Source organism: Wolffia australiana, chromosome 18, assembly GCF_029677425.1.
Source record: "Wolffia australiana isolate 7733 chromosome 18, ASM2967742v1".
Taxonomy (NCBI): Eukaryota; Viridiplantae; Streptophyta; class Magnoliopsida; order Alismatales; family Araceae; genus Wolffia; species Wolffia australiana.
In genome coordinates, this window is record NC_135852.1 from 4,722,552 (window position 1) to 4,749,632 (window position 27,081).

The window sequence follows — 27,081 nt, forward strand, 5'->3', positions numbered from 1 at the left end:
TCATCCTCGTCAGTCGTCTGCAGCTAGGATCACAGTGCTGATGATGAATTCATCATCCTCCTACCTATGATACATCGACTGAATATCTGGGTCATACCACTTTCAGGTTACATGTTGCAAATATATCCCTCTTCAAAAATCTAGATTACTATTGACTCTGTACCCGTCCTTCGTCTTTTCAGGAAAAGTTCAGTGATGTGGTAGCTTGGCTTAGAGCCAATGCTCCAGAGTCAGATGGTGTTTCAACCGCTGCCCTATCTGGAGACAGTCAGAAGAAGTTGGTCGATGGAGCTCAGAGTAGCGTATTTAAGTCTTGCGCTGAGACACAAGTTTTTTTTCCTCCTGTTGCTTCAGTTTCGGCTACGTCAACTTTTTTCGGGACAGTTAAAACATCAGACAGTCAACTTCCAAGTTTTTCAGGTAACCATTTATCTCAAACTATTAACTCTGTGGACAAATTTTATGATATAGCCTATGGAGAATAAAAAAGCCAAATGTATGTCCATGCAGTGTGCCCAAGTACACTTACTTTTGGAATGCTGTGGTTTTTCTTTCTCCGCCTTAGGCCGTGGGTTCCATGTTTCCTCATTTGTTTCGCCTATTTTTTGTTGGGTTGGCGGGTGATAACTAATTTGACATTGTCAGCTGTCATCCCTAAATTTTGTCATATGCTTTTGTTACGAGATGAATAATGAGATGACGATGAGACAGGGATGAGAAGATGAGAAGATGACAAGATATGAATTCTGTGATTTATTTGTATGTATGATATCAATGATAATTTGTCATTGTCCTGATTGAGTCTGAACCCTAATCTTTAGTGCATTTCTCAATTTCCACGTTTGGTGAATCTTTTTCTTAACATAATCAGGTAAAAAGAATTGCAAAGGTAACAATGCAGATTAATTAATCATTTTATGTGATGTCCAAACTCGTCACACATTCCCATGGATTGGGACTTTGTGCAATATACACGTTATATTCAATGATCAGTTGGCGATATCCTTAAGCATTGATTACACGATTAAACTTCAGATACTTGATAATCAGTTGATAGTCTAAATTCTGTATTAGATTTGTGAGGCAAATCTGAGATAGAAAAAATTGGCAGTTCATGACCCAGATCACCGAGAGTCAATTGATGAACTTAAAAACTGTTTTCTTACTGTTTTTACTGATTACAGCCTCCAGAGCCGGGAAGGAGGAGAGTTGGCATGCGCCAGCTATCCTGGTATCCGCAATCCACGCTCCCAAATCCTTGGCTGTGTGGCTTAGAACGATTTAATTCAATTTTTTATGAATTTAATTCTCGAAAAAATTAGTATTTTGAATATCTACGAGAGTAATCTGCTTTGATCCCAGTTCAGTTCATCGGTTAGTTGTTGATATTCTGTAGGGTTGATGAAAGATGACGAATTTGTCTGTCTTCATTGTCACTGTCATCCATGGAGGATGAATGGATGGTCACAACGATGATGAATTCGATATCAACTGTTGGATGACAAGGACAATGAGAAATTCATCATCGCCATCATCCACTCATCAACTCTACTCCGAGAAGTCCCCCCTCTTCTGTGGGATGGATAATGGAATCGTCATCATCTCCTTCTAGAATTTTTGTTTTCACCAGTGTTATCCATGTTTGCTCATCATCATCCTATACACACAAACCCTACTCCGTGAAATCTCCCCTATTCTGCAAAATGGACGATGGATTCGCCATAATCATCATCCTTAAACGATGATGAATTCGTCACAAACAGATATAGGACAATGATGACAATCAAGATGGTTTGTCATCATCCACTCGACATTCTCATCGCTGATGCGGAACCTTAATTATCAGTTTCGCCATGAAATTCAAAGACAAAGTAAAAAGAAATTGACCATCAACAAGGGCTGTCTGCACTCAAACAAGTCTTGCTCTTGGAAATGATTATTACTATTATGCAGGTAGACTGCTCTTGGAATTATGACGGATTTATACGAGTATAGATTTATTTCAATTACATAAATAAAAGAGGTAGATTCATTGATCTGCCATCAAATTTGAAATTAGGTGAGAGCTATGATCATTCTTGAATAAGCTTTACACCTTCAATAGGTCCTCAGGGAGCTCTTCCAAAGGTTGAGCCAGCCAAGGATTCAGGCGAGGGTAAGTGATTATCCTTTTTTACTTGATTAAATTGCTTATCTAAGTTTGTTCTTTGTGTGATATCAATTATATATTTTTCTGGTGGTTTAGCAGACGATGAGGAGGAAAAACCAAGCAGTCCGTCTTTGAAACGAACAGAAGAAAAAGGGATCATCGTTGTCTATGAAGTCAAATGCAAGATCTACATGCAGGTAGCGTTCGCTGTTACTGAGAATGGTGAGGATAGGATGATGTGGAGTCATTATTCTCCACTTCATTGGCGCGCGCATGGATGATAATGAGGATGATGATATCATCATCTTCTCTTTTCCGTTGGTAGGATGACTATGACAGTGACCATAATTGTCCCTCTCTTAACCTCACTTAGATGACGAGCTACAATGACAAAGTCATCATGATCATACACCTGCGGCCAGAATGGTGATGACGATGGCAAAATCATGATCATCATTCAAGCTGCCGGCGCTGTCAATGATGGTGACAATGATGGGTTTTGGATGACGATGATGATTTACGTCATCGTCAACAAACACTACGTGCAGTTTTTAATTGTTAACCAAATGCGTTTAATTTCGCGAATCTTTCTTTCTTTTTATGATTGACTTGAATCATTGAACAAGTGGAATCTTTAAACTGTTTTCCTTTTTAGTTAATCAGTCTGGTTTTGGTTCATCCAGGCAGAGGACCCTGCACAGAAAGGCTGGAAAGATTTCGGAATGGGTCAGCTCTCCATCAAGTGCAAAGAAGGCGCCACGAAAGCCACTAAGGAGTCAAAGCCCACTATACTTGTCCGCAATGATGTGATCCTCTCTCCCTTTATATATCTTCATTTCTTCCCTGCCCAGAGTGATGTGATCTTCTCTCCATCTATTTCTCTCTCCCTCCATCTGTCTCTTGCCCACAGTTATGTGATCCTCTCCCTTCTTCTTCTTCTTCTTCCTCTCTCTCTCTCTCTCTCTCTCTCTCTCTCTCTCTCTATTTATATATGCACGTATATATCACCATCTCTTATCCACAATGATATGATTTTCTTTCCTCTCTCTCCATCTCTTCCTTGCCTACAATGATGTGATCTTCTCTCTCTTTCTCTCTCTCTCTCTCTCCATCTATCTCTCTAACTCTCATTTATTTCCTATCTGCAGCTATGTGCTTCTCTCTCTCATTCTCTCTATATATATATACCTCCATATTTTCCTTCTCCACATTTAAGTGCTACTCTCTCCCACCTATCTCTTATGCTCTGCCTATTTGTGTCTCTCTCTTCATCTCTTCTCCGCAATGATGTGATCCTCTCTCTCTGTTCCTCTCTAAATCTCTGTCTTTTAGTGGTAGCTCTCAAGTCGATATCTCAGTGACCTTTGTTTTGGCGAGGATCGCAGGTGGGGAAAATCTTGCTCAACGCGCTGATTTATCCGGGAATTAAGACCAACGTGCAGAAGAACACTATCACCGCTATATTCCACACAGTTGTAAGCCAGCTATCCCTCTTTGGGGTTTTTTGGTTGTTGCTTTGGAATGTGGGTGGTGGTAAAACTGTTGAATGAATGTTGTTGGATGTTGAGTTTGTGTTTTTCTTTTATTGATATAGGGAGGTGATGGGGAAGGAAGCAAGCCCAGGACTTTTCTTCTGAAGGCGAAGACAGCGGAGGAGGCAGAGAAGCTGGCAGAGGCCATTAAAGAGTACGCCCCTGCCTCTTGATGTAAGAGGGCCCTCTCGCTATCTCTACCTTTCTCTCTCTGACATGTCTTTGCCCTGGTATTTTCCTCTCTCTTACCCAAAGCATGTCTCTCCAACATGTCTTTGAATTTTTCTTTCTCTTTTTCTCTGTTTATCTATATTTGTATCAATTCTGAGACAAGGATGATCATTGTTCAAAAATGGTAGACATGTTTCCTACACCACTGTTACCCCAGTGATCTCTATCTGCTCTCCTTTCTATCACCCTATCAGTCTCTGTCAATCTATCTATCAGTCTCTGTCCATCTATCAATCTATCAACCTACCTATCTCTATATATTTTTCAGTCACACTTTATCCACCTACCAATTTATCAATTTCTATTCATTATTCATGTCCATCTTTTCATAATATATCTATGTATCTTTCAGCTATCAACTTTCTATGTATCTTTCTTTGTATCTTGCGTTCTAACTGTTTGCCTATCTTTTATATACTTGTTTTTATCTTTGTATCTTAGTGTTCATTTTTTTTTGAGGAAAATGTATCTTAGTGTTCATCCTTAGGCTTGAGATGCTTGATCTGGGTCCCTGGACGATGGCGGTCCTGGATGACAGATGACCTCAGATGACAGCAGTCCATGATGATGCAGGATGATGGCTCAGGTGTTAAACAGATTAAGTGATAGGATGAAGCCGGAAAGCATGCCATTCCTCAATGATAATACCAAGAATGCCCCTAGTTAGAGGCTTAATTTCTTCATTTGGAATAATTTTGAAAGAGAAACTCTAACTCTCAGATATCACTAGTCACAATACCATCATCAGATAATAATTTGAAATCAAAGTTTGTCAAAATGGAGATTCATTTGGAAAAACATAAATAGGATGATTTTGCACGCCCTCATGGTTAATAAACTTAAGAAAAGGTAAGAGTTGACCCCTTTTAGAACAAGAGAAGTGATATGTTTGATCCTCTGTCAATGTGATCCACATGCAATCAGATCATCATATGATCCTCTCAATCAGATCACATTACCCAGATTAGATTGATCCAATCATCTGTCAGGAGTAATGATTGATTGACCAAATCAGTGGGGCCCCCTAGAGAGGTAACGTGGGTGAAAAACTTGCTTGTGGGCCTTACTTGAGGGGGTGACATAGCTGAAAAACTTGCTTGTCCCTGCACAAATGTAGTTACACAGTCGAAATGACAAAGTAAATCTATGATTGTCTTGTTTAATATCTTCCAAAAGTTTTTTTTATTCTCACATTGATTGAAGGAGTCCTTGTTGAGGCCCCACTGAGGGCTTATTGACGGGGAAAATACCATTGTTACTTTTTTGAAAAAATGTACTTTTCTAATTTTAGATATGTAAGAGTATGCATGGAAGTGGGCGTAAGACAGCCAATACATTTCATGATTTGTCTTCAATTGGGGAGTCTGCATGAAAGTGGACTTACTATTTCCTATACACCTTATGCTTTGTATTCAATTGGGGGCCCAATAACTAGTTCATCAACAGGTCATGTATAAGAGCCTCTCACAATATTGTTCAAATTTTGCAACAATAGGTCACACAATGGCCAATTTTAGATTACTCAATCATCTTCCAAAGGTCCCAGATGCTTCTAAAACCTCTGCACTGGATTAAGAGGCCGTTCAGTCTCCGGTACACTTCGAGCTCTATGACTACTAACTATGTATCCCCCTTTAAAACAGCCTGCCTACCAGCTTCTACTGTAACATTTATGCTGGTGGCGATCTTCGAGCCGGGCATAGAGGCCACCTGGATGATATGTTTCTTGTTGATCATATTCCCTTTTGTGTAATTCCAAAATATGAATAGCAAATATCTCAAACTCAAAGACTGTTCCATCTCCACAATGAGGCCAAAGGGAGAGATGAGAGATAGAAGTTCCCGAAGGAAAGATAAGAGTGGAATGGTCAGGGGATGACAAAATATTGGCAATTAACTGGTCACTTGTCAGGGGGAAGTGTCAAACCTGTGAGGGTGAGTGCGAGGAATTGAGACCAAATGGGAGAGAAGGAGAGTGGTGGCTCAACTTACATCTCTCATGATGAACGGCTTAAGTTTCACCATATTAGGCTTGGCCTCTGTGTTGGGCCTGTTCTTATATCTGGATTTCTTCCATTTGTGGACTCTGAAGCCAGTTTGTATCACTAGATGAAATGGATCTAGGAACCTAGAGGTACTGGTTAAAGTGTCTCCTTGATCATCATGAACCTATATCTTCACAGATAAAGAAGTAATTACACAGCACAATTAGGTTTCAGCTCATGTATCATATACGATCTCTACCAGTTACTTGCACTGCACAAGATCCATCAGTTGAAGGCAACAACTCCATCAATTCTGACGAATAGTTGGATAAAGGCTTCAAAAGATAAGTAATACCCCTCTACCTCCCAAAACATATGAGAAGTCATATGTATCAAGGCAGGAAGGCCTCATACATGAACACTTGAATAATTTTCAGAAGTGAAAATGGAAAAAAACACAGAGTAGTTCCTCAATTAGGGAGAGAGACTTGAGCCAAACAGAATACATGGCATGGATGAGAATGGTTCCTAGAAGGATGAAAACATCCATAACCACTAACCGGTTAAAAATGGAGGTGTCAATATGGAACAACAATTCCAGGCAACACATGGCAACCATCCGATTGTCCAAAATCCTATATTTTGGCACTTCTCCATGTTGTTTGTAAATTGTTTTGCATCGGCTCACATGTTAGAGCATTCCAGCAAATAGCAAAGGTTTAAAGTTTTAACATTTGTGTTTGTTAAATTACGTTTTCCCTTGCAAAATTTTCATAGTATTTTCTATTTCTTTCCTCCCTTCATAACATGTTTCAAAGCTGTTGTTGACATCCAAGCCTTCAATTGCCTCTGGCAATTCACTCCCTAAAGCATCCTCTCGTTTAATGTTATCCAAATTATATCATTGTCAAGCTCCCCTGTTTCTTTATGTGAATTTCAGGATTCAGATACATCATTTTAACATTTTCATACTAATTCATTTCTGAATTAATGAGTAATAAATACTCTCATGCACCTATTTTGTCTTTGTGTGACTCGTTGCAAGAACTATATGTTATGGATTCGAAAACAAATCAACAATCTTCCAATTGGAAAATATCTCATAGTTTTACATCTTTCCATATTATGTTCCAGCCAGCTTTTATTATCCTCATCATGGTGTCTACTGGGATAAATTTGGCCTCTTAAAAAATAGTAAACAAAAAAAACTATGCATCTTGGAGAACAAAAATGGTAGAAGCCTTATTTATTAAAACTACACATGGAATTTTTTACTTTTAGGTTCCACTCTCTCTTCTTTCCACTAATTCAATACTGATCTTTTTGAGGCATAAAGGCATGTCATTTGTTCTGAAAGGCTGGTACTTCTATAAGGATAATTTTCCATGCAAGATTTCTTGCAAGAACATTGAGTCTCAACTCACTTGCCCTTTTTCTATTAATATAAGGGTTTCATGCATATGGAAGCTTACAGATATTGATGGTCAGATTATTGGCCAACCATGACTAAGAATATCATCCACATGATAGTGCCTCCATTAAGTTGATCACACTAATCCAAGTGAATCATGTTAAGTAATGACATCCTCTTGAAATCTTGACAAAGTCAGAGAACCATCTTCATGTGTCACATAGTACTTGCGCAGCAATGTTATGGCCTAAAATTCCACTACCTATTTGATATCAAGCTATGTGACATATGTCCCTATGTTCACTCAATATCAACAGTGTGGGGGGTGTAACCAGGGATTTTGAGTTTTTCATTAAAGCTTTTTGAGAATGAAGGATTCAATCAAGCTTTTTGAGTTTTTAATTATGGATATCACTCTTGAATAAAATTTGAGATGGTCAAACTGTCTAAAGCAAAATGACTGGAAAGTGCAAATCAATTCACAAGGTAAAGTGCAAATATAATAGATTGAAGATACAAGTCTTGGTTGGTGGATAAATGTTACGCGTTATTCTAAGTGGATCATTTTATTTGGGACATTCTCGCTGTTTTCCAAACTCACTAGTATAATAATTTTAAAACTCAACATCGACAAGGTTTTCTTCAATGTAAAAGTTCATGAAGAGGTATCTATAAAAATCATGTTTCTCCACAGAGAGAATGATTGATGCAATATCTTTTGTCCTTGTATATAATGATGACATCATCTCTCAATCTACATAGTTGATATTAACTATCTATGAAGCTCTTAAGATCAAGGTTCAAGTTTCAAGATCATAGGCCACATATACTTCTTGGGCTTAGATATTTATAAGTCAAAATATGGGAGTATCTTGTCCCAACAAAATGATGCACATCAACTCCTTGATGATAAGGGTCTTTGGTTAAAAAACCTAGCAAGAATCCAATGGGTCAGAGACAGTACACAAGAAAAGAGTAATACTAATTCATCCAGGTATATACATCTTACAAGGTTACTCATGTATCTAATACTGTACTTCCCAAACATTCATAATGTCATGCACAAGCTTATTAGGATAAGCCAAATGATTCACATCAGCAGCCACTCCACGATGTGATATATTAATTCTGCACTTTGCTAAGGACTGTTTTTCTCAATCACCCTTCAGCTGGAGCTCTATTCTTACTCCGATGCTTTGGTTCCATCAACTTATGGATGACACAGGAGTCATCTGTGGGCTTTAGATTAATCTCTTATGTGAAACTTAATCTGCAAGAAAAATTGCTTCACAATCTATTAATTATCGACACACGAAAGACATTTGAGTTCCACCACACTTTGTGCAGTCAAGGTTAGGGAAGGAGTTTTCAAGCTTTTTAAAATCTGACTAAAGCAGAATTTGGAGTACATATTTATTGGCCTCTTATCAAGCATGCAAGTGAAAAATACCCATCTTGAAATAATCCCTTCCTTTTTTAATTGAATAGATGAAAGCATCATTGGAATTCATCTTCTTCTTGATATGTTTTCAGTTTCTTTTTATTCTACTCCTTTGTGTTGTTACTACCTTCTATTAATAGGGGGCATGTCAGAATGACTCAAAATTACAAAAAATAAGGCTGAATGAGGGGCACCAGAGCAAATGCAGCTGAACCAGGTACAAATCCTCAACAGTCTTAAAGTTGAGGGTTGGTATCAAACTTTAGCTAAGGTTTAGGTCTTTGCTATAAACTGGGACCAGAATGGGATAGGACAGGGACGATCCGACCCTAGTCTCAACATACAAATCCCAACCCTAACGATATATGTACTACAACAGATGACTGAAGGGATGACGGCTTCAGTCTAGTTCGGTGTGTCCCGAACTGTCCCCGTCATCCATCACCCATCACCCATCACCCACCATCCACCATCCACGAACAAATCCCAACCCTAGATGGCACATGTACTATTGTCGGACGACTTTATGGACGACGGGTTCAGTCCAGTTCCATGTGTCCCAAACCGTCACTGGTCATCCACCATCCACCATCCTCAGGATTATACCATCCTGATGCCGGATGTCGTCAAGACGTCGTCCGGTCGTCACCGAGGGTAACGGCTCGGTGTCGAATAAGGGACTCTATGGGACAATGACGATCAGTGTCATCCGATAATGCTGATGGGACAGGTATAAATGATGACGGGAATGCGTGAGAAGTCCTACTGTCGTACGTGCGAGTGTCGAGATGCGGTGTTGCCGTTCCGGAGATTGACGGGATCGCTTCTGGTGAGGTCAAACGGACCTCCCGAACCTCGCCCGAGAGGGTCGAGGGCGAGTTCGTCGCCGAACGGGACTATCCCGCCTTGATGCTCACACTCGTCGGGCTCGCCCGACTCGTACCAGCCTGGTAAGACTCTCGAAAAATTCGTCGTCGTTTTCTCAACCTGTCTCACTCTCACCTATATCTAACCCGAGCGCGGAGGAGGCAATACGAAAGTATAGTGAAGAAAGTAAGAGACGTTAAGGGCAGAGGGACGGGGTACCTTCGTCGTGCTGGCGATGGATATCTCGTAGCACTAAGATCCGGAGAATAGAAGCGTCGGGCACCGGCGTCGGGATGGTGTGTGCAGGTGGCGACGGCGTTTCCATCAGTGGATGGTGGTGATGCAGGGTGCTCGGCGAGAGTGGGCGCCTGGCCCACGGCCGGCCAGGCAGCAAGGGCAGCACCAGGCGGTGTGGAGGTCAGGTACGGCACGGGCGCAGTGAGGGCAGGGCACCGCGCGGGGCGTGGTGACGGCGCACGGCGTGCGGCGGCGTCGGGTGCGGCGAATACACGGCGTAGGCTCGGTGCGAGTACACGGAGGGCGAACGGCGTCGCGGGGCGGGCAGCACCGACAGTGGGCAGCGGCGACTGCCCACAACTGTGGCGAACTGACTCCTCCCTTAGCGGCCTTGGTCACGACCCGTAGGTGACGGGCAGGGCTGGATCGTCGTGCGCGCGCAGGGAGCCAGGCAGCGTACACAGACACGGAGCGGCGTGCGTTGTCGATCGGCGGGTGGCCTGGGGCCCGGGCGGACGACGGCAAGGCAGGTCGAGCGGGGACGCTCGGCGGGCGGCGGAAAGGCCGGGCAGTCGGCGGCGAGGCAGATCGTGCGGGGAGGTCAGGCGGGGTGGCAGAAAGGTCAGCAGGCGGCAGCGAGACCAGTCGGCGGCGGCGAACCTGGACGGCGGCGGTGGTGAAGCCGACGGAGGAGCGACGAGCGGGCGGCGGCGGAGGAGCTGGCGGCGGGTCCTCCCTTCTCTTCCTTCTCCTCTCTCCCTTCTTCCTCTTCTTCTTCCTTCTTCTTATTTCTTCTTCTTCCTCTTCTTTCTTCTTCTTATAATTTCCAATGAAAAATCAAGAGTGGTCTGGGGGGGGGTGCCCACCCCTCCCTTATATAGGAAGGATGAAATGGGCCCCTTAAACTACAAAGGGAAAAAGAAAAAGAAAATAAAAGGGCTTGAAAGGCCCACTAGGTAGATGGGAGGGGAAGATATCCTGCATATGGGTTCTTCCCCTCACTATAACGACAAAATGATAAAGACGAGAAAGCAATGAAAAGAAAATAAGAAACAAGTAAAACGATCCGAAGGTGGCGTGTCATCACGCCGAATATCTGAACCCGGGGTTGCGCATCGATGCTGCAGCTCGTCGTGACGGCTGGACATGTGTCGGTGGCGGGCTCGATGACGGTGCTGGCTCCTCGAGTGACCGCCCTGCGGTGTCGGACGGTGCCGCGCCATCACATCCACCATCTATCATCCATCATCCACCATCCTCAGTATACCGTCCACCATCTATCATCCATCATTCACCATCCTCGGTATACCATCCACCATCTCTCATCCACCATCCTCAGTATACCGTCCACCATCTATCATCCATCATTCACCATCCTCAGTATACCATCCACCATCTCTCATCCACCATCCTCAGTATACTGTCCACCATATATCATTCATCATTCACCATCCACCATCCTCAGTATTATACCATCCACCATCTCTCATCCATCATCCATCATCCACCATCCACCATCCTCAGTATTATACCATCCACCATCTCTCATCCATCATCCATCATCCACCATCCACCATCCTCAGTATACCGTCCACCATATATCATCCATCATCCACCATCCACCATCCTCAGTATTATACCATCCACCATCTCTCATCTATCATCCATCATCCACCATCCTCAGTATACCGTCCACCATCTATCATTCACCATCCACCATCCTCAGTATTATACCATCCACCATCTCTCATCCATCATCCATCATCCACCATCCACCATCCTCAGTATTATACCATCCACCATCTCTCATCCATCATCCATCATCCACCATCTATCATCCATCACCCACCATCCTCAGTATACCATCCACCATCCTCAGTATACCATCCACCATCCATCATCCATCATCCACCATCCTAAGTATACCATCCCTTATGAATCATCCGTCATCCGTCATCCATCGAAGAACACAATGCGGTATAATTTCAAATGATTCCAACGGAAACAGAAGTTCACAGAAGATCGATCCTCAGAGTTCATCCGGTTCTTCTCTCCCGCGATCTCGAGAGTAGAGAGCGAGATTTTCTCATGATCGAGGGAGGAAGGAGGGTCGATGGGGATCTGTGGAAATTTTTGGGAACTGCTCAAACCCTGCGCTCGTTTCGAGGGCATGGATTTTCTTCGCGATAAGCGTGTCGCCGTCGATCTCTCCTTCTGGATCATCCAACACGATGCCGCTGTCAAGCCAGCCGCCGGCCGGCGACCCGTCCGTAACCCTCACCTTCGTCTCACCTTCTTCCGCACCGTCAATCTCTTCTCCAGGGTACTTCTATTTTGCCCTTTCTCTCGTTGTTCTTCAATCTGTTGAATTTTTTTTTTAACACGACATAGTAGGAATTAACCGCATGCAGTGGTTCAATGTTAGGCGGATTTGATGCGTGGGTTGAAGAAAACACCCTGTATATAACATTTTAGAGGAAAAGTAACACCTTTGCTTTCAGCTAGAGGTTTTAGCAATGTGATAATCGCTTGAATTTTAACTTGGTATCAGAGCCCACGTTGAGGATTTTAAGTCTTAGACTTGGTGGCAGGTCTTGAGATGGAATGTTAAGGATAATTATCTGCTTGTAATAGATTTTAGAGGAAATGTGCGCTATTGCGATCAGATTTAGCTCTTAGCACAATGTTAAGTGCTTAAATCTGCACGGAAATCTTCCTGGTTTGGCAGATGGGAGCTTATCCGGTGTTTGTGGTTGATGGGGAAGCACCTCGTTTGAAGTCGCAGGCGAGGATTGAACGTTTTTGCCGCGCGGCGGGACTCGATCCCTCTGAATTTGCCGTAAATCTTCCTCAGAGGGACGATGAACAAGGTTCTGAATTCAATAGAAACTCTTTCTTCACCAAATGTGTCCAGGAGTGTGTGGTGAGTTCCCTTATGATCATTCTTCTAACATTTTTTTATCCGATTTAAATTTATTAATCTCGATTACCGCTTCAAACTGATGAGATTCACCATGGCCAGAGATAAAATTTTGAATTCAATTATCGAGTTGAAAATATGTTTAATGATGTCTTTTGATTTGGTTTATTAAAACAGGAGCTGCTTGAAGTGATGGGCATGCCGGTTGTGAGAGCAAGTGGCGAGGCTGAAGCTTTATGCGCTCAATTGAATGCGGATGGTGATGTGGACTTCTGCATCACAGCAGATAGCGATGCTTTTCTCTTTGGGGCCAAGTCTGTGATCAAATCCATGAACTCAAACTCTAAAGTTAGTAACACATCGCAGATTCAATATTGGAAACTTCCCCATTGCCATGATCCTGTATGATTTCTGGGTGCGTTTCAATAACCCCTTTGTAATTTTTTGCATAATCCGAGGTAACCTGTAAAATTCTATTGATATTATCTAATACACTTGTAATCTCGGAGAGTGACTGATTGGAGAATTTGATCTATTGCATCTGATCTTCGTGATTATGCATTCAGTAAAGTTGAGAGTTGATCCAAATTTGCTTTCATCTCAGCAATGTGTGGCTTACTTATCGCTTATCACTGTTTTTTTCATTCATTAAACTATTATATTTGAGAAGTTTTTAATTCAAAAAAATAAATTGTGAAATTTGTATTATCTGTGGTGAAATGTTCCATTGTATTGTTATGACCTAATAACCTTCTGAGTGATCGTCATTTTTTAATCCATTCAATCGCCTCGGATCTTCATGATTATGACATTTTTTTCTTTTGAATTTTTTTTTTGATTATGACAAATCTATGAAGATAAAATGAGTTGCTGCCGTTTAGTCAGCACATGTCTAACGTTGACCTTGTCAACCGGTTGGTTTTTGATGGAGTTACTTCTCCAATCTAAACCGCAAAGGTCAGGAATCGAGTGGATCTTGACAGTAAAACAGTAAATGCAAATGCAGAATGAGTTCACAAACACATCACGACAAAGACAAGAGGTAGAGATAAAGAGAGTTTTAATCAAGAGTTAAATGAAGTAGCCTGGAGAAGCCTGATAGAACTCCTCCCCTTCTGGTATGCAGAATTGCTCCACCATCCCGGCCATAGCCATGCACGGCCTTTCCCAATTGTAAAAAAAATTCTAGAATTCCAAATTGTGAAAGGAACTCGGGATATCACTCGTACTTAAAGGCTCTCAGCACAAGCGCATGTTCGTGCGCACGCGACTGTCAGTCTGTATTCCTGTAACTTCTTCCTTTGATAGGTTCTTATAAAGAACCTTTCTGTTTTCTATCAATAGTAACTGTGTTTTTTCAATTCATTCAAATATTCCAGAAATAATGAAGTAAACGGGATCTGAATTTGCAGGAGCCATTTGAATGCTACAACCTATCAGACATTGAATCCATGCTGGGTCTGAAGAGACAGCACCTGATAGCCATATCTCTCCTCGTCGGCAATGATTACGATCTACAAGGAGTGCCTGGGATTGGCATTGACTCGGCTTTTCGTCTTGTCCGACAATTTCCAGGGGATGAGATTCTGCAAAGGTATTTTCAGAGAATCTCCTTGAGATTAAGGTTTGTGGATGGATGACAAATGGGTTGCACTGGAATTATTTCAGTAATCCATCAGAGTCCGCAGTTGTGTTCTCATCTGATGGGCTTAGATAGAATGGATGACGAAAAAGATCATGATGATAGTGAAAGTAGGGTAATTGGCCAACAATTGGTGATTGGATAGAATGGGACTGAACAGAAGATATGAAGGGGTTTTGATCCGCTTTCTGCCCTGAGGTCTGTATGGATGGCTGATAATAGATTCTGCTCTGTTTGTTATCTCCTTGTGATCCCTGGTATTAAAACATTGAATTCCTTAGGTTTCCAACGTCTGGTTGCTTTCTCTTCAGATTGGGTGAAATGGGGAAAAAAGGGAGCTCTTGGTTGACTTCTCAGACCCCCCCAAAGACTAGGCTGCCTCCTCACTGCGAACGATGTGGTCATCCAGGCTCCAAGCGGACTCACCTAACTTCTCCTTGTCTCCTCTGCGAAGTTTCTAAAGATAGAGAGTGTGTTCTTAAGGTGCCAGGATTCAAATGTGCATGCACGGCCTGTGAAAAGGTATTATGTGCCTCTGTGATCTGATTCTTTCTCAAAGGGCATCTCAAAAATTTGACTCCACTATTTTCTGTTTATCTTTGAAAGTCAATTGAAAAATAATTTTATTGATTTATTTGGCATTCAGGCGCGCCAAAGCAAAGAGCTGAAGAAGCAAGAAAGTTGGAGAATCAGAATTTGCCAAAAGATTTCAACCTTGGATGATTTCCCAAACGAGAAAATCATGGACATCTATTTAAATTGCTGTTCTGATAGTAAGTTGTTATCAGCCTTCCGGTTCATCCTCGTCTCTTCCATGACCTTAATGATTCTCTCTCAATTTAAGGTTTTGGAATTTAGGTTTTTGTTGTTCAAGGTATGGGCATTTTGGTTATTAGGGTTTTGCTGTTTAGCATTTAGAATAAACAGATTAGGGATTAGGGTTTACGGATTCAGGATTTCAGCTTGGGGTTCTGGGTTTTGTACCTGTTATTCCCAATTATTCTTCACTTCCCTCCCAAAGTGAGAGATACAGATATTTGTTTGATTTCACTTTAAGATTTGACCTTTCTCTTCAGAAACTAATGGGTAACTGCTATGATCCTCATCCTATCTAGGAGTAGTCTCGTCATTGTAGCCCACAGGGGCATTTTAATCATTTGACACCTATGTATTTTCTTTAAATAGGGTACCCTCCCTGCCCTCCTTTAAGGAGGGCAGCCCAAGAAGAATGAAGTAAGTCATCTTTCTCCCCTCTCCATGTCTAATTCTCGTCTCTCCCTTTGTGATCCCGGTCCTTCGTGATTGTCTCTACCTCACTGTGTCTTCAGGCTCGTCCCCGTTCAATCCCTTCCTCGTCCGTTCGACCTCTCCTCCAATCGCTCCCTTTTATACTCTCCAACCCCAGGAACATCAACGCCTTCTCGTCTAGGCCCTTCCCCAATACGAGCCTACATCAAGGTTCGTATCAGTAATATGACCAACTATCCATAGATACGATGTTGATGCATCATATCTAGGGTTTTAGGCTTCACAAAACGTGCTGAATATTGACCTCCATAGATCTTACTTCAATTTTTTTCTTTAAATCTAGGGGAAGAAGCACAGTCTCTCCAGTGGCGGGAACCAAAGATGGAAGACTTAGCGGACTTCATGTCTTATTACCTAAACTGGAATCCATCTTACACCCGGCAAAGAGTTCTTCCCATGTTAACGACCATCTTCCTGAGACAAGCGGCAGACCATCCCGGAAGAGAGTCTCTCCTGTGCAGTCAATACAAGTTTCATTCAATACAGAGGAAGAAGACAAGGTTTTCCCATCCTTTTTACGTGGTGAAGTGGAAGAGACTGCCCCCCAGTTTGACCAGCCCCAGTGTGGAGCTCCCCGGTGGTCAACCCGTTGACTTCCCCTCATCAGAAACTGATGAGTCAACAGGCATATCAGAGGAGGAGGAACCGCCTTCCATTCTCCTCGATGGTGGGTCCTGGTTCCTGGTCACCGACGAGAATGTGCAGTTGGTGAAGGCCGCTTTTCCCGGGGAAGTCAGCAGATTCCTGGAAGATAAGGTACTTAAGTTATCCATTTAGGGATCGGCACGCTCCGACAACGTTGTTTATTTATTGATGACATTGTCAACATCAACGGCTCGTCAACAGCCCCGACGATGCGGATGGGACAATTTTTTCGTCCCGGGACGAAAAAATCATCCCGTCCGAGGATACGGACGAATTTCGGGATGAAAATTCGTCCTGGGGACGACCGGACGGGACGGTTTTCATCCCGTGGGACGAAAAAACCGTCCGTCTGGAGGTTTCGGACGATGGACGGACGAATTTGGATGGAAAACCGCCAGATTCACATCCGACAGTTGAGATGTTGCCACGTGGCCTCGCAATGACAATTTGCATCAAAGTTCCTGTATTTTTATGTGCGTGCAAATTGACGCAACTCAGAAATAATTGTACATATGTCCCTTTGTGTTCTATCTCCTCAGTAATTCCCTAAAAAACTTGAGAAAATATATATTAATATATTAAAAATATAAAGTGGATTTTTTCGTCCGGGACAAATTTTGTGACGAAAATTCGTCCCAGGAGGGCTGGACGGGACGAAAAACAGTCCCGGTATGACTGGATGGGACGGTTTTTTTATCTGGACGAAAAACCATCCCGTCCTTCGTCCCTGAACTCACTCTGGACATCGGACGGGACGAGATTCATCCTGTCCCGTCCATCGACCACGTCCAAGACGATCCGGAACTATATATCCATGGTGGTTGATGCTTGCCTCTGTCTATTTGGCCCGTCCGCATGTAGATGACTTTGGTTATGTCAACTGTCATCGACTGTCGACGAGGGTTGATGACATTGACGGGCACTGAATCCTAACTTCATTCTTTTGAAAGGGGTTTGGTATTGAGATTATCTGATGGTTGACTTTGACCAGGGAGAGTCAAAGTCAAAGATGAAGGGGATGTTGGCCACGGGCTCTCCGAGGTCGGGTGAGAAGCAGCTCAGCATCACCGAGTTCTACAGGGCGACAAAGACCCACCAGATCCCGTCCTCCGAGAAGAGACAGAGACCGTTGACAGTTGACCGGGGCCTCTCTAAGGGTGTGAGGCGACGACTCCTCTTTGACTAGTCTCTCTTTCTCTCACCTCTCTCTTCATGGACTGTGTAAATGGGCCCACAAAGTACAAAGTCCTGTCTATTAAATTAATTTCTAACCATCTTGTTAATGGGCCTGAAATTTGTATTAATCGGTATTGTTAACCAATTAAAAGCCCGTAAGTGCGAGTGTTAACAAAGTCAGTCTGTCGCTGACTTTGACTTCATGAATAACTCTTTTTTTAATTGTTGAAATACCCTCCAGTGGACTAAAAAAGGATTTTAAAAAGCAACTTTTCTGACCCCAGATGTTTCCTCGTACTTTTTTAAATTGTTGAAATATCCCTCAGGGAGCAGTAATAAATATTTTTTAATCAACCCACCGCTGGATCCCGTTATGCAAAAGGGTATTTTTGGTATTTCCTGATCTCTACCAATCGCATGTGCGAACATGATAAATGGGTCCTACACCAAGTGACTTTCTCATCCGACGAATCTGGTACGTCATTCGCCCATGACAGAGATTTCCCGCACTTAATTTAATCACTGAAATACCCTTCGTTGTACAGTAGATAATTTTCAAAATAACCTGTCTCTAGATCCCACTGCAAGATCATGAGAAGGGTGTTTTAGTTATTTCACGTGCTTCGTTCACTCTGAATTGGGATCTACAGTCGTCGTCCGACAACGGTTGCTCTGGTGAGGAAGAGAGAAATAGCAGCCGCAACACAGTAGCCAAACGGTCGCTGACTTTTACAAAGTCAACATTAATGTCAACGCGACCAATGACAAATACTGGGTACTCTGCAGAAGGATGACATCAGCATCAACAGCTAGTGATGATGACGATGTCATCTTAATTTTTTTGACCATTTGGTGACATCATCTTAGGCATCATGCATCATCATCATCATCCAGACATGTTGATCCCTACTTCTGATTCAGCTAGTGGAACAAAAGTCTTCACCTCTTCCATTACATGATGTTCCATTCCGTCATCTGCCGCCAATGATTTACTCTAAGCTTACAAATATTGTTCCGGATCGTCCCTGACGTGGACGATGGATGGGATGGGACTAATTTTGTCCCGTCAGATGTCCGGATTCAGTGCAGGGACAAAGGACGGGACAATTTTTTGTCCGACGGTAAGAAAACCGTCCCGTCCTGTCCTCCCGGGACAATTTTTTGTCCGGTCCAGTCCTTTGGGACAAAAAAACCCATTTTATATTTTTAATACATCAATATAGATTTTTCTGTGGTTTTTTAGAGAGTTACATAGGAGAGAGAATGCGAAGGGTCATATGTACACAATTATTTCTGAGCGGCGTCCATTTGCACGCACATCAAAAAATAGGAACTTTGATGCAAATTGTCATTGCGAGGCCACGTGGCTACATCTCAACCGTCGGATGTGAATTCGGCGGTTTTCCGTCTAGATTCGTCCGTCCAACGTCTGAGACCTCCGGACGGACGGTTTTTTCGTCCCATGAGACGAAAATCATCCCGTCCGCTGGTCCCTATACTATAATTACAACCATCCACCCTCAGTTTGAAAGGGAAGCAAAATTTGACTCCAGAACAGATGACTGACATAAATGTCATTTCGTCTCCTCCCGTGTCCCGTATGTCCTTTTCCATAATACCTTCTTATTTTTATAAAAAATCAACAATCTCAAGATTCACACGTGCGCATTGATAAGATTATGAGAGACCTTAATTTCTGTCTAATCTGTTTCGTGGGCCCTTTATGACTGAGATGCCCGCATGCCACTTTTAATAATGTAAATACCCTTCTTTCAAGTTACTGTCAGCAAAATAAATATACTTGCAAAAATACTAATTTGTCTCTTGAGTCACACGCCCGGATATGGTGCACGAATGCAGACGGGACAGTAATTTCATATGTTGACGAAAAAAGCACCCCGCCCAGGAGTTAGGACGATCGACGGGATGAAAAATCATCCGCCTGTCTCCAGACGAGACAATTGTTTCATCCACTGACGAAATAACTGTCCTGTCCGGGGCTGTGGACGATGAACGGGACCGTTTCTACATCCTATGGGAGTCAAGTGTCCGCCTGAGAACTCCAGCTGAAATTTGACACGTGTAGTGTCGTGTGTCAAATTCCGAGTGGCCTAATGCGCTGCTTCGTCCCGGACGAGAATGTCTTGGACGGGACGGGACGTGGACGAAAATATTTGGAACAGGACAGTTCAGACAAACTTCTAGAAATTAGGAGGTAGGACGGTGATAACTTGCAAATTAACATGATTAATTGATGAATTTTACATTATATTTATGTGTTTTAATGACCATATTTGCATGTCATCATATAAAAATGAAAATAAATGACTTACACTTTGATTTTACTATTATTTCTAATTTTTATCACTTTTTACATGGTATTTAACCTTATTTCATTGAAGAAATATTTTTTGTAGGGCCTTAAATATTCGGCTAAATGTTGGTAAGGGCTTTCCTAATTTTTTGGAATTTTTCTATATTTTTATATAATTTTCTGACCAATATTTAGTTAAGAAATGATTTTTTTGTATTTAAATAATACATATTCTATTTATTTGGCATTTTTAATATATATATATATATATATATATATATATATATATATTAAGTGGCATCCACGTCATTCGCCTGAAATTCGGGCGAATGAATGGTGCATATTATTAAAATAATTAAGAGAGAGAGAGAGAGAGAAAAAATAGCATTATTGGCTCATTATGGCACCGCGAATCGCGATGCCATAATGAGCGAATGATTCCTCTATAGACAGCGTGGCACGGGCGGTGCAGTAAAGGTAAGAATTTATGTTTTTTTGTTACTTTTCGTGCAATAAATGCACGTGGAGAATCGATCTCCGCGTGCATTTATTAAATGATAGTCTACCTCGTACATTGTCGGTTAGCCGCGTGCATTAAATTCACGCGGTCGTCGACACACATATAATTTAAAGTCGTTTTATTTAATTTATGCGGCGTCGATTCGCTGCGTGCATTAAATTCACGTGGAAAGAAACGCCGCGTATTTTAAATAAAAGGGTGGTAAGCTCTCCTCGTTTTTTATTTTTTATTTTTGTAGGAGCTGACGAGGATGACGTGGCTTCTTTTTATCCATTCAAAAGGAGCATCCATTATTCAATGATTGGCCCTGTGGAAACGCTCAAACACGTGGCAGAACGCGATCCAAGGCGGCGAAAACAAGGAAGACGAGTTGTCAGCCAATAAGAAAAATCAGTTTTTCTTAAATAATTAAATGATCCAACGACCACTATTAAACACCAGTAAATCTGCGATATTTGGAGATCTAGCCGTCCGATTGAGCTGAAAATTTGAGGGCATGTTTGTCTTTTCTCCCTCTACAATCCAGACAGTTGGATATTTAAATAGAGGTTTGGAAAATGGCAAAATTCACTTTTTTAAATCTCTCCGTAAGGATTTGGACAGGAAGGACATAGGAGTTTCTTTGGAAGTCGACAGTTCTAGATTCTGCACTCAAATTTGTAAGTTTCTGATTTGTATTTTAAACTTTTTCTTAAGAGATTCTAAAACGCCTTGGCATGGGCAAAATGTACATGCCCTAGAAGTTGTTTTTGATGAAATTAGCATTGCATTTTGAGTCTATTCGAGATCTGACTGTTAATCTCTAGTTTTTAATAGATTTGGAACAATTCTGAATTTTTAGATTTTTAATTTAGGGTCGGATTTCATATTATTCCCAAATTCTTTACTTTCTCTCTTCAGGTTAATTCGTCTAGTTTCTCTCTCTAGATTTCAAAATTTATTGTTTGGAAAATTAACTCAATATATAAAAACCATAAATGTAAAATTTTAGCTATAAATTCGTCCATCCTGAACTCCAATTTCAAAATCCCTTTCTTGATTATTAAATTCCCAATTTTAATTCATAAAATTTGTCTTAAAATTTTATAATAATTGGGAAATTAATAATACGAATTAATCTGATCTTATAATTGAAATAATTCTATCTTGAGCTTTTGACCGAAATATTTAAAATCAAAATTAAGTTTTTACTTAATTTTGATTAATTAAAAACATGATTAAGTATAACTAAGGTTTATTAATTTCAAAATTAATTCATCCTTGAGTTAATTCATTAAAAATTGGATAAAATTCTTGCTTATTGCCTCCCTGTGGTTCGACTCCTTGCTCTATATTCTATATTTAGTGATTAAGGGTATTTATAAGTTTTATTGTATAAGTCTAAACGCCAAATCAACGACATATTTATACACATTTTTAGGCTTATCATATGGGACGATCTTAGTCCCGTCCCATACCAGTCCTGGACGATTTTGCACAATAAGTGCGGACCGCTCTAGAGAGAGAGAGGAATAATTACGTAAATACCATTCTTTCAAGTTACTGTCAGTAAAATAAATATACTTGCAGAAATACAAATCTGTCTCCACATCCACACGTGAGGACCACTCTAGAGAGAGAGAGAGGAATAATTATGCAAATACCATTCTTTCAAGTTACTGTCAGTAAAATAAATATACTTGCAGAAATATTAATCTGTCTCCACATCCACACGTGAGGACCACTCTAGAGAGAGAGAAGAAGGGCATTTTGGTCATTTCCTGAGCAGTAGTCAAGAGTATTTAAACCTGGGTTAGAGATAGAAGGAAAGAGTCTTCGATTTGAGAATTTTATCTGTAGAATTTCGCCGATCTCTAGCGATCGGCGAGTAAATAGGATTGGAGATGGAGGGCGCGGCAGCGGCGATCGGAGTATCTGTTCCAGTTTTTCGATTTCTTGTATGTTTCGTGGGTACAATTCCGGTGGGATTTTTGTGGCGATTTGTTCCCGGTGGGTCTTTGGGAAAGCATCTCTACGCCGGAGCTTCGGGGGCGCTCTTGTCGTACCTGTCGTTTGGGCTCTCCTCCAACCTCCATTTCCTCGTGCCCATGGCCTTGGGATACGGCTCCATGCTCCTCTTCCGTCGGCACTGTGGTTTCTTCACTTTTCTTGCCGGGTTTGGTTACCTTATTGGATGGTAATTGGGCACGATCTCTTCGTTTTGGGATGGTATAATTTCGATATGTGGCTTCTGTTAATCTCGCGTAGGATAATTGGGAAAGTTGTGGGCCGGTTCGTCGCGATCATTGCCTTTTCACGTTTTCTTCCTTGTTTCAGCCTAATAAGTGAAAAATTGTTGACCGAGGTTTTTAGTAAATGTAGGTAAAAATGGGTTTTTTCCTCATGATGTGGTAATTTTAGTTTGTTTGACTGCAATCTCTACTGGTGAATATCGAAATGTGCGTCGAGATTCATGTCGTAGCATGAAAATTGTTAGTTTTTCTTGACCTCAATTTCGAATATTTCTTTCAGGGAATGGGTCGAGCATAATTTGGAAACTGCCTCTGAGTGAAATCTTTTTCTTGGCAAATCAAAATTTAGCCGAGGGCACTGTGCTGATGTATTTCATCTGAGCATCAATTATTATGCTAAATGCCTCGTTTTACATTAAAAAACAAGTAACGACAGAAAATCATGATTTAATTTCTTACGACAAACTAGTGCGTCAAACGTTTGGCAAGGTGCAAAATTTTCGAGAGGAAAAAATTTCAAGGCCCCTAATTTTAACGTTTAGCTACTTATTGATTAATTTTGCTGAGAACCATAGCTGGCAGGATTAAGGTGCGGGTAGCAATAACTGAACCGGTTCAGTTGGGGAGTTTTTCGGTTCCCAGTCTTCATGATATTGTTCTCTTTGCCTCTCGAAGCTGTATTTGTGAATTTTCTTCTAAAAATACATGTTTTAATATTTATTGTGTATACATATTTTAGTTATATCTTATTATGCTTTTACGAGATGGGCTGCTTGAGGATCTTATGACCTTTTCTTTGTCTCCTGCAGTCATGTTTATTATATGAGTGGAGATGCATGGAAGGAAGGTGGAATTGACTCCACAGGTAATATTTTCTTGCTCGACATGTATGTTCTTGTGTTTTCACCCCACATTTAATGCATAAGCTTAACGGCTACGCGAGACAGATCGTGGCTATCTAGTCTAAACTATATTTTTCCTCAAAACCCTCTGAAGCTCTATCATTGGATAAAATGAAATGGTGTTTGTAAAATTGTTAATGGTCAATACTTACTGCACCATCTAGTTAATATTATCCAGAGTGATGATGGCACGGCCGTTGGGTTTTTCCATTTAAATTGTTTTCTCAAATTCATTCCAGTCAATCCTCGTTATCACTTAGAAATCTGTGCATGCTGCTCGGTGGAACTGTTTACAGAATCTCCTTTTACATGTCTTCTTATCAATGATATTTTTCCCTTATTTTGAACAGTTCTATTAAGACAGCTATTTATGAAGACCTCGCTCCCCATTCTCATCCTGCAGTCAAAAAATATATGAAAATAATTTATAATTTAATGCATGACCAAAATTGAATGGGCCCCCGTTCAACACCCTCTAATTGATATATACAACGCTTTTGGATACTTCTAACCATGCTTCATATTATATACTGATGACAAAATCAGTGTAGAACACGTCCAACATTTAGGTTCTTAAGCGGTTACCCCAGAACTTGAAATTTTTTCTACCTCTCGATCAATCACCAGCTCTCTAAAACCATTAAGTGGTGTTTATGTAATTTCAGTACAGTAGGGACATTTTGGTCTATTCCCTTAATGTTTCCCTTTAAATAAGGTAGCCTTCCCTTTGGAAGGACAACCAAGGATTAATGAAGTAACAGTTCTTGATAAAGATTGATGCATCCAGAAAGTTCTGGATCATCCTCTTCTCTCTCTTCTTCCCTCACTACCCTCCCTTCCCTACCTTTCTCTGCAGGTTCTTGATTCTTGATTTTTCTTGGTTCTTGATTCTTGATTCTTGCTAGGCAGACATTAGGCTTTTAAGTTTATCCTTAATCTATCCGACTGTGTTCGTATTCCAAATCTCTGTCAGGTGCATTGATGGTTCTGGTTCTCAAGGTGATTTCATGTTCAATCAACTACAATGATGGCTTGCTAAAAGAGGAAGGACTTCGCGAGGCACAGAAGAAGAATAGGCTGCACTCACGTCCCTCTTTGGTGGAATATTTTGGCTACTGTCTGTTCTGTGGCAGCCACTTCGCTGGCCCAGTGTATGAAATGAAGGACTATCTTGAATGGACCGAAGGGAAAGGGGTAATATCTCATTTTTTGTTTTCCTATTTAAATTGTTTTTACCGTTTCCTTTTGACAGTCTTCAAGTTTTACTTTAAAGGTATGGAGCAATAAGGAAGAACAAAGACAACCATATGTCCGTGCCACGCTTCGTGCCATAATTCAGGCTGCTATTTGCATGGGTGTTTACTTGAACTTGTCACCATCGCATCCACTTTCCAGATTTAATGAACCAATATACCAGGAATGGGGATTTTGGCAGAGGCTTAGATACCAGTACATGTCTGGATTCACTGCCCGATGGAAATACTACTTCATCTGGTCCATTTCAGAGGCTACGATCATTATATCTGGCTTCGGTTTTTCGGGTTGGTCAAACACCTCTCCTCCTAAACCACGTTGGGATCGAGCAAAAAATGTTGACATCATTGGTGTTGAGCTGGCGACGAGTTCCGCTTCGTTACCTGTTTTCTGGAACATCCAAGTCAGCACATGGCTCAGACACTGTAAGCAGCCACATTCTTCTGCTTGCGTTGTTTTCTGTGATTTTATATTTTTTACATGTTCGTAATCTCTTGAATCAGATGTTTACGAGAGGCTTATTCAGAAGGGCAAGAAGCCCGGATTTCTTCAATTGCTCGCTACTCAAACCGTCAGCGCAATTTGGCATGTAAGTCTTAAAACTTTTTCCATGGTTTCGGGTTTCGGGTTCAAAAGGACTTATCGGTGTATCTTGATAAATTGTGTTTTTAGGGCTTGTACCCAGGTTATATCATATTCTTTGTGCAATCAGCACTGATGTTTGCGGGTTCTAAAGGTACTGTTCTTTCCTGCCCACCGGAAATTGATAACGCTGCTCGCATTTTTGTATTGATTTCTTACAAGTCTTTGCACCTGCATGAACAGTTCTGTATCGGTGGCAGCAAGCCTTCTCACAAAATTTTGTACTTACAAAGCTGCTGACCCTGGTCAACCTGGCATACACCATCCTGACTCTAAACTACTCGTCCATAGGCTTCATGGTAACAATTGAGATCTGATCTTGGTTTAGTCTAATTCAAAGCTTTGATCCTGATTTGTGAAGGGTTGAACAAAGAAATGAAATATATTGTTTATGAAATCTGTGTAGGTCCTGAGCTTGAAGGAGAGTGTGGCAGCGTATAAGAGTGTGTACTTTGTGGGTACCCTTGTTCCGATCTTCTTTCTATTTCTAGGAAACGCGGTGAAGGTGGGGAAGCCTACAAGAGCCAAAACCAGGAAAGAAGAGTAGTTTGAGGCATCAGTGATGGTGATCCTGCTAATCTTTGAAGATCGAATTAATGATTTTTTAGGATTATTGTTAGCACTTGTTTCAGTTGAACCACTTTAAATTAGGAGAGAATTAATCTTCTCTCTCTATTTATAACTCTAGAGCCTTCATCGTTTCAGCATCATGTCTCTCTCGGTCTTATCATTATCAACATTTTCAAACCATTTTAGATTTTTGCTTTATAATGAGAATAGTATTTCCATCTATTGTGTTGTACATCTTTGACGGATGCGTGGAAAAGCAAATGCTCGTCTATATTTGTTATAATCTTAACTTCATGTGTTGCATCTAGAATAAATTTTATATAATGTTAGTTATTTTTTATTCCAGAGGTTCACAGAGAGAACCGGAAAGTTCGTATCGAAAAAGAATGAGATAAATAGATCAACGGAGAGAGTTAATATATTTCATTTCTAAGATCAGTTCACCACGTTTATTCTAAATTAACAGTTTTAAGACTATTGTTATTTAATGGATTAGCCATGCTGGGTTTTTGTATCATTTTTTTTAGATATTGTGTAATATATGTCGTGCAGTTTACAGATGCAAAGGTTTTGTTTCATGCTTCAACAGATTTAAAGTAATAGCCAAAAATGTTTCTTAAAAAAACCAAAAAGGAAATTTTGTTTCGGTTGACAATGAGTAACCAATTCAACTAACGATGTGATCTGTTAGTACCAAATGATTATATATGAATATTACCTTTGACCGGATAATTTAGAAGTTCACAATTAGTTGCTCTATCATTCTGAAATTTATTGTCCAAGGATAGGCTACCATAACAGGTGATTTTGTAATTTACGAGGGTGTTTAATGTGAAACAGTAAAGCCAGCTTGTTCCAATGAATATAAATATGTTCATCGTTTTCCACAAATGAAACCCTGTGATTGCAGCAGTAGTTATATCACTTCCCCTGACAGAGTCCTTGATAAATGAAATGTGGCAACCATTAAAGAGTATTTTTGAAGGCCTGCATCTGTTTAAGAACTCTGCTGAACTAGACTGAGTGAGGTGGAAGGCCATTGATAGATTTTTGTGCGTGAAGATTGAATTGGGTATTCTGATGAGTGATTAAGTTTTGTTTACT

At 41.1% G+C, this 27,081-nt stretch overlaps 3 protein-coding genes across 6 annotated transcripts in view; all 3 read left to right on the plus strand.

Annotated features, from left to right (window-relative positions):
• The window catches only part of LOC144715189 (Pleckstrin homology (PH) domain superfamily protein), a 6,611-nt gene extending 2,559 nt beyond the window's left edge, over positions 1 to 4,052 (plus strand). Inside the window, exons 4-11 of one of the 4 annotated variants that reach the window (XM_078590097.1) lie at positions 183 to 420; positions 1,185 to 1,231; positions 1,996 to 2,023; positions 2,105 to 2,155; positions 2,246 to 2,346; positions 2,833 to 2,955; positions 3,535 to 3,624; positions 3,744 to 4,052. In XM_078590097.1, coding sequence (XP_078446223.1) covers positions 183 to 420; positions 1,185 to 1,231; positions 1,996 to 2,023; positions 2,105 to 2,155; positions 2,246 to 2,346; positions 2,833 to 2,955; positions 3,535 to 3,624; positions 3,744 to 3,854 — 789 coding nt within the window. In that variant the 3' untranslated portion in view covers positions 3,855 to 4,052. The remainder of the gene's footprint in view (positions 1 to 182; positions 421 to 1,184; positions 1,232 to 1,995; positions 2,024 to 2,104; positions 2,156 to 2,245; positions 2,347 to 2,832; positions 2,956 to 3,534; positions 3,625 to 3,743) is intronic. The other 3 variants (XM_078590098.1, XM_078590099.1, XM_078590100.1) reach the window with 3 other exon arrangements.
• Positions 4,053 to 11,866: 7,814 nt separating this feature from the next.
• On the plus strand, positions 11,867 to 17,672 carry LOC144715075 (5'-3' exonuclease family protein). Its single transcript, XM_078589957.1, has 8 exons — positions 11,867 to 12,176; positions 12,582 to 12,776; positions 12,951 to 13,121; positions 14,186 to 14,367; positions 14,727 to 14,937; positions 15,062 to 15,188; positions 16,007 to 16,479; positions 17,360 to 17,672. Exons 1-8 carry the CDS (start codon positions 11,967 to 11,969, stop codon positions 17,552 to 17,554), a joined length of 1,764 nt encoding a protein of 587 aa, XP_078446083.1. The 5' UTR covers positions 11,867 to 11,966; the 3' UTR covers positions 17,555 to 17,672.
• Positions 17,673 to 22,178: 4,506 nt separating this feature from the next.
• LOC144714946 (lysophospholipid acyltransferase 1-like) lies at positions 22,179 to 26,197 on the plus strand. The gene is made up of 8 exons (XM_078589759.1): positions 22,179 to 22,554; positions 23,419 to 23,474; positions 24,485 to 24,705; positions 24,785 to 25,190; positions 25,269 to 25,354; positions 25,438 to 25,501; positions 25,591 to 25,706; positions 25,814 to 26,197. Exons 1-8 carry the CDS (start codon positions 22,262 to 22,264, stop codon positions 25,952 to 25,954), a joined length of 1,383 nt encoding a protein of 460 aa, XP_078445885.1. The 5' UTR covers positions 22,179 to 22,261; the 3' UTR covers positions 25,955 to 26,197.
• The last annotated feature ends 884 nt before the right edge of the window (positions 26,198 to 27,081 follow it).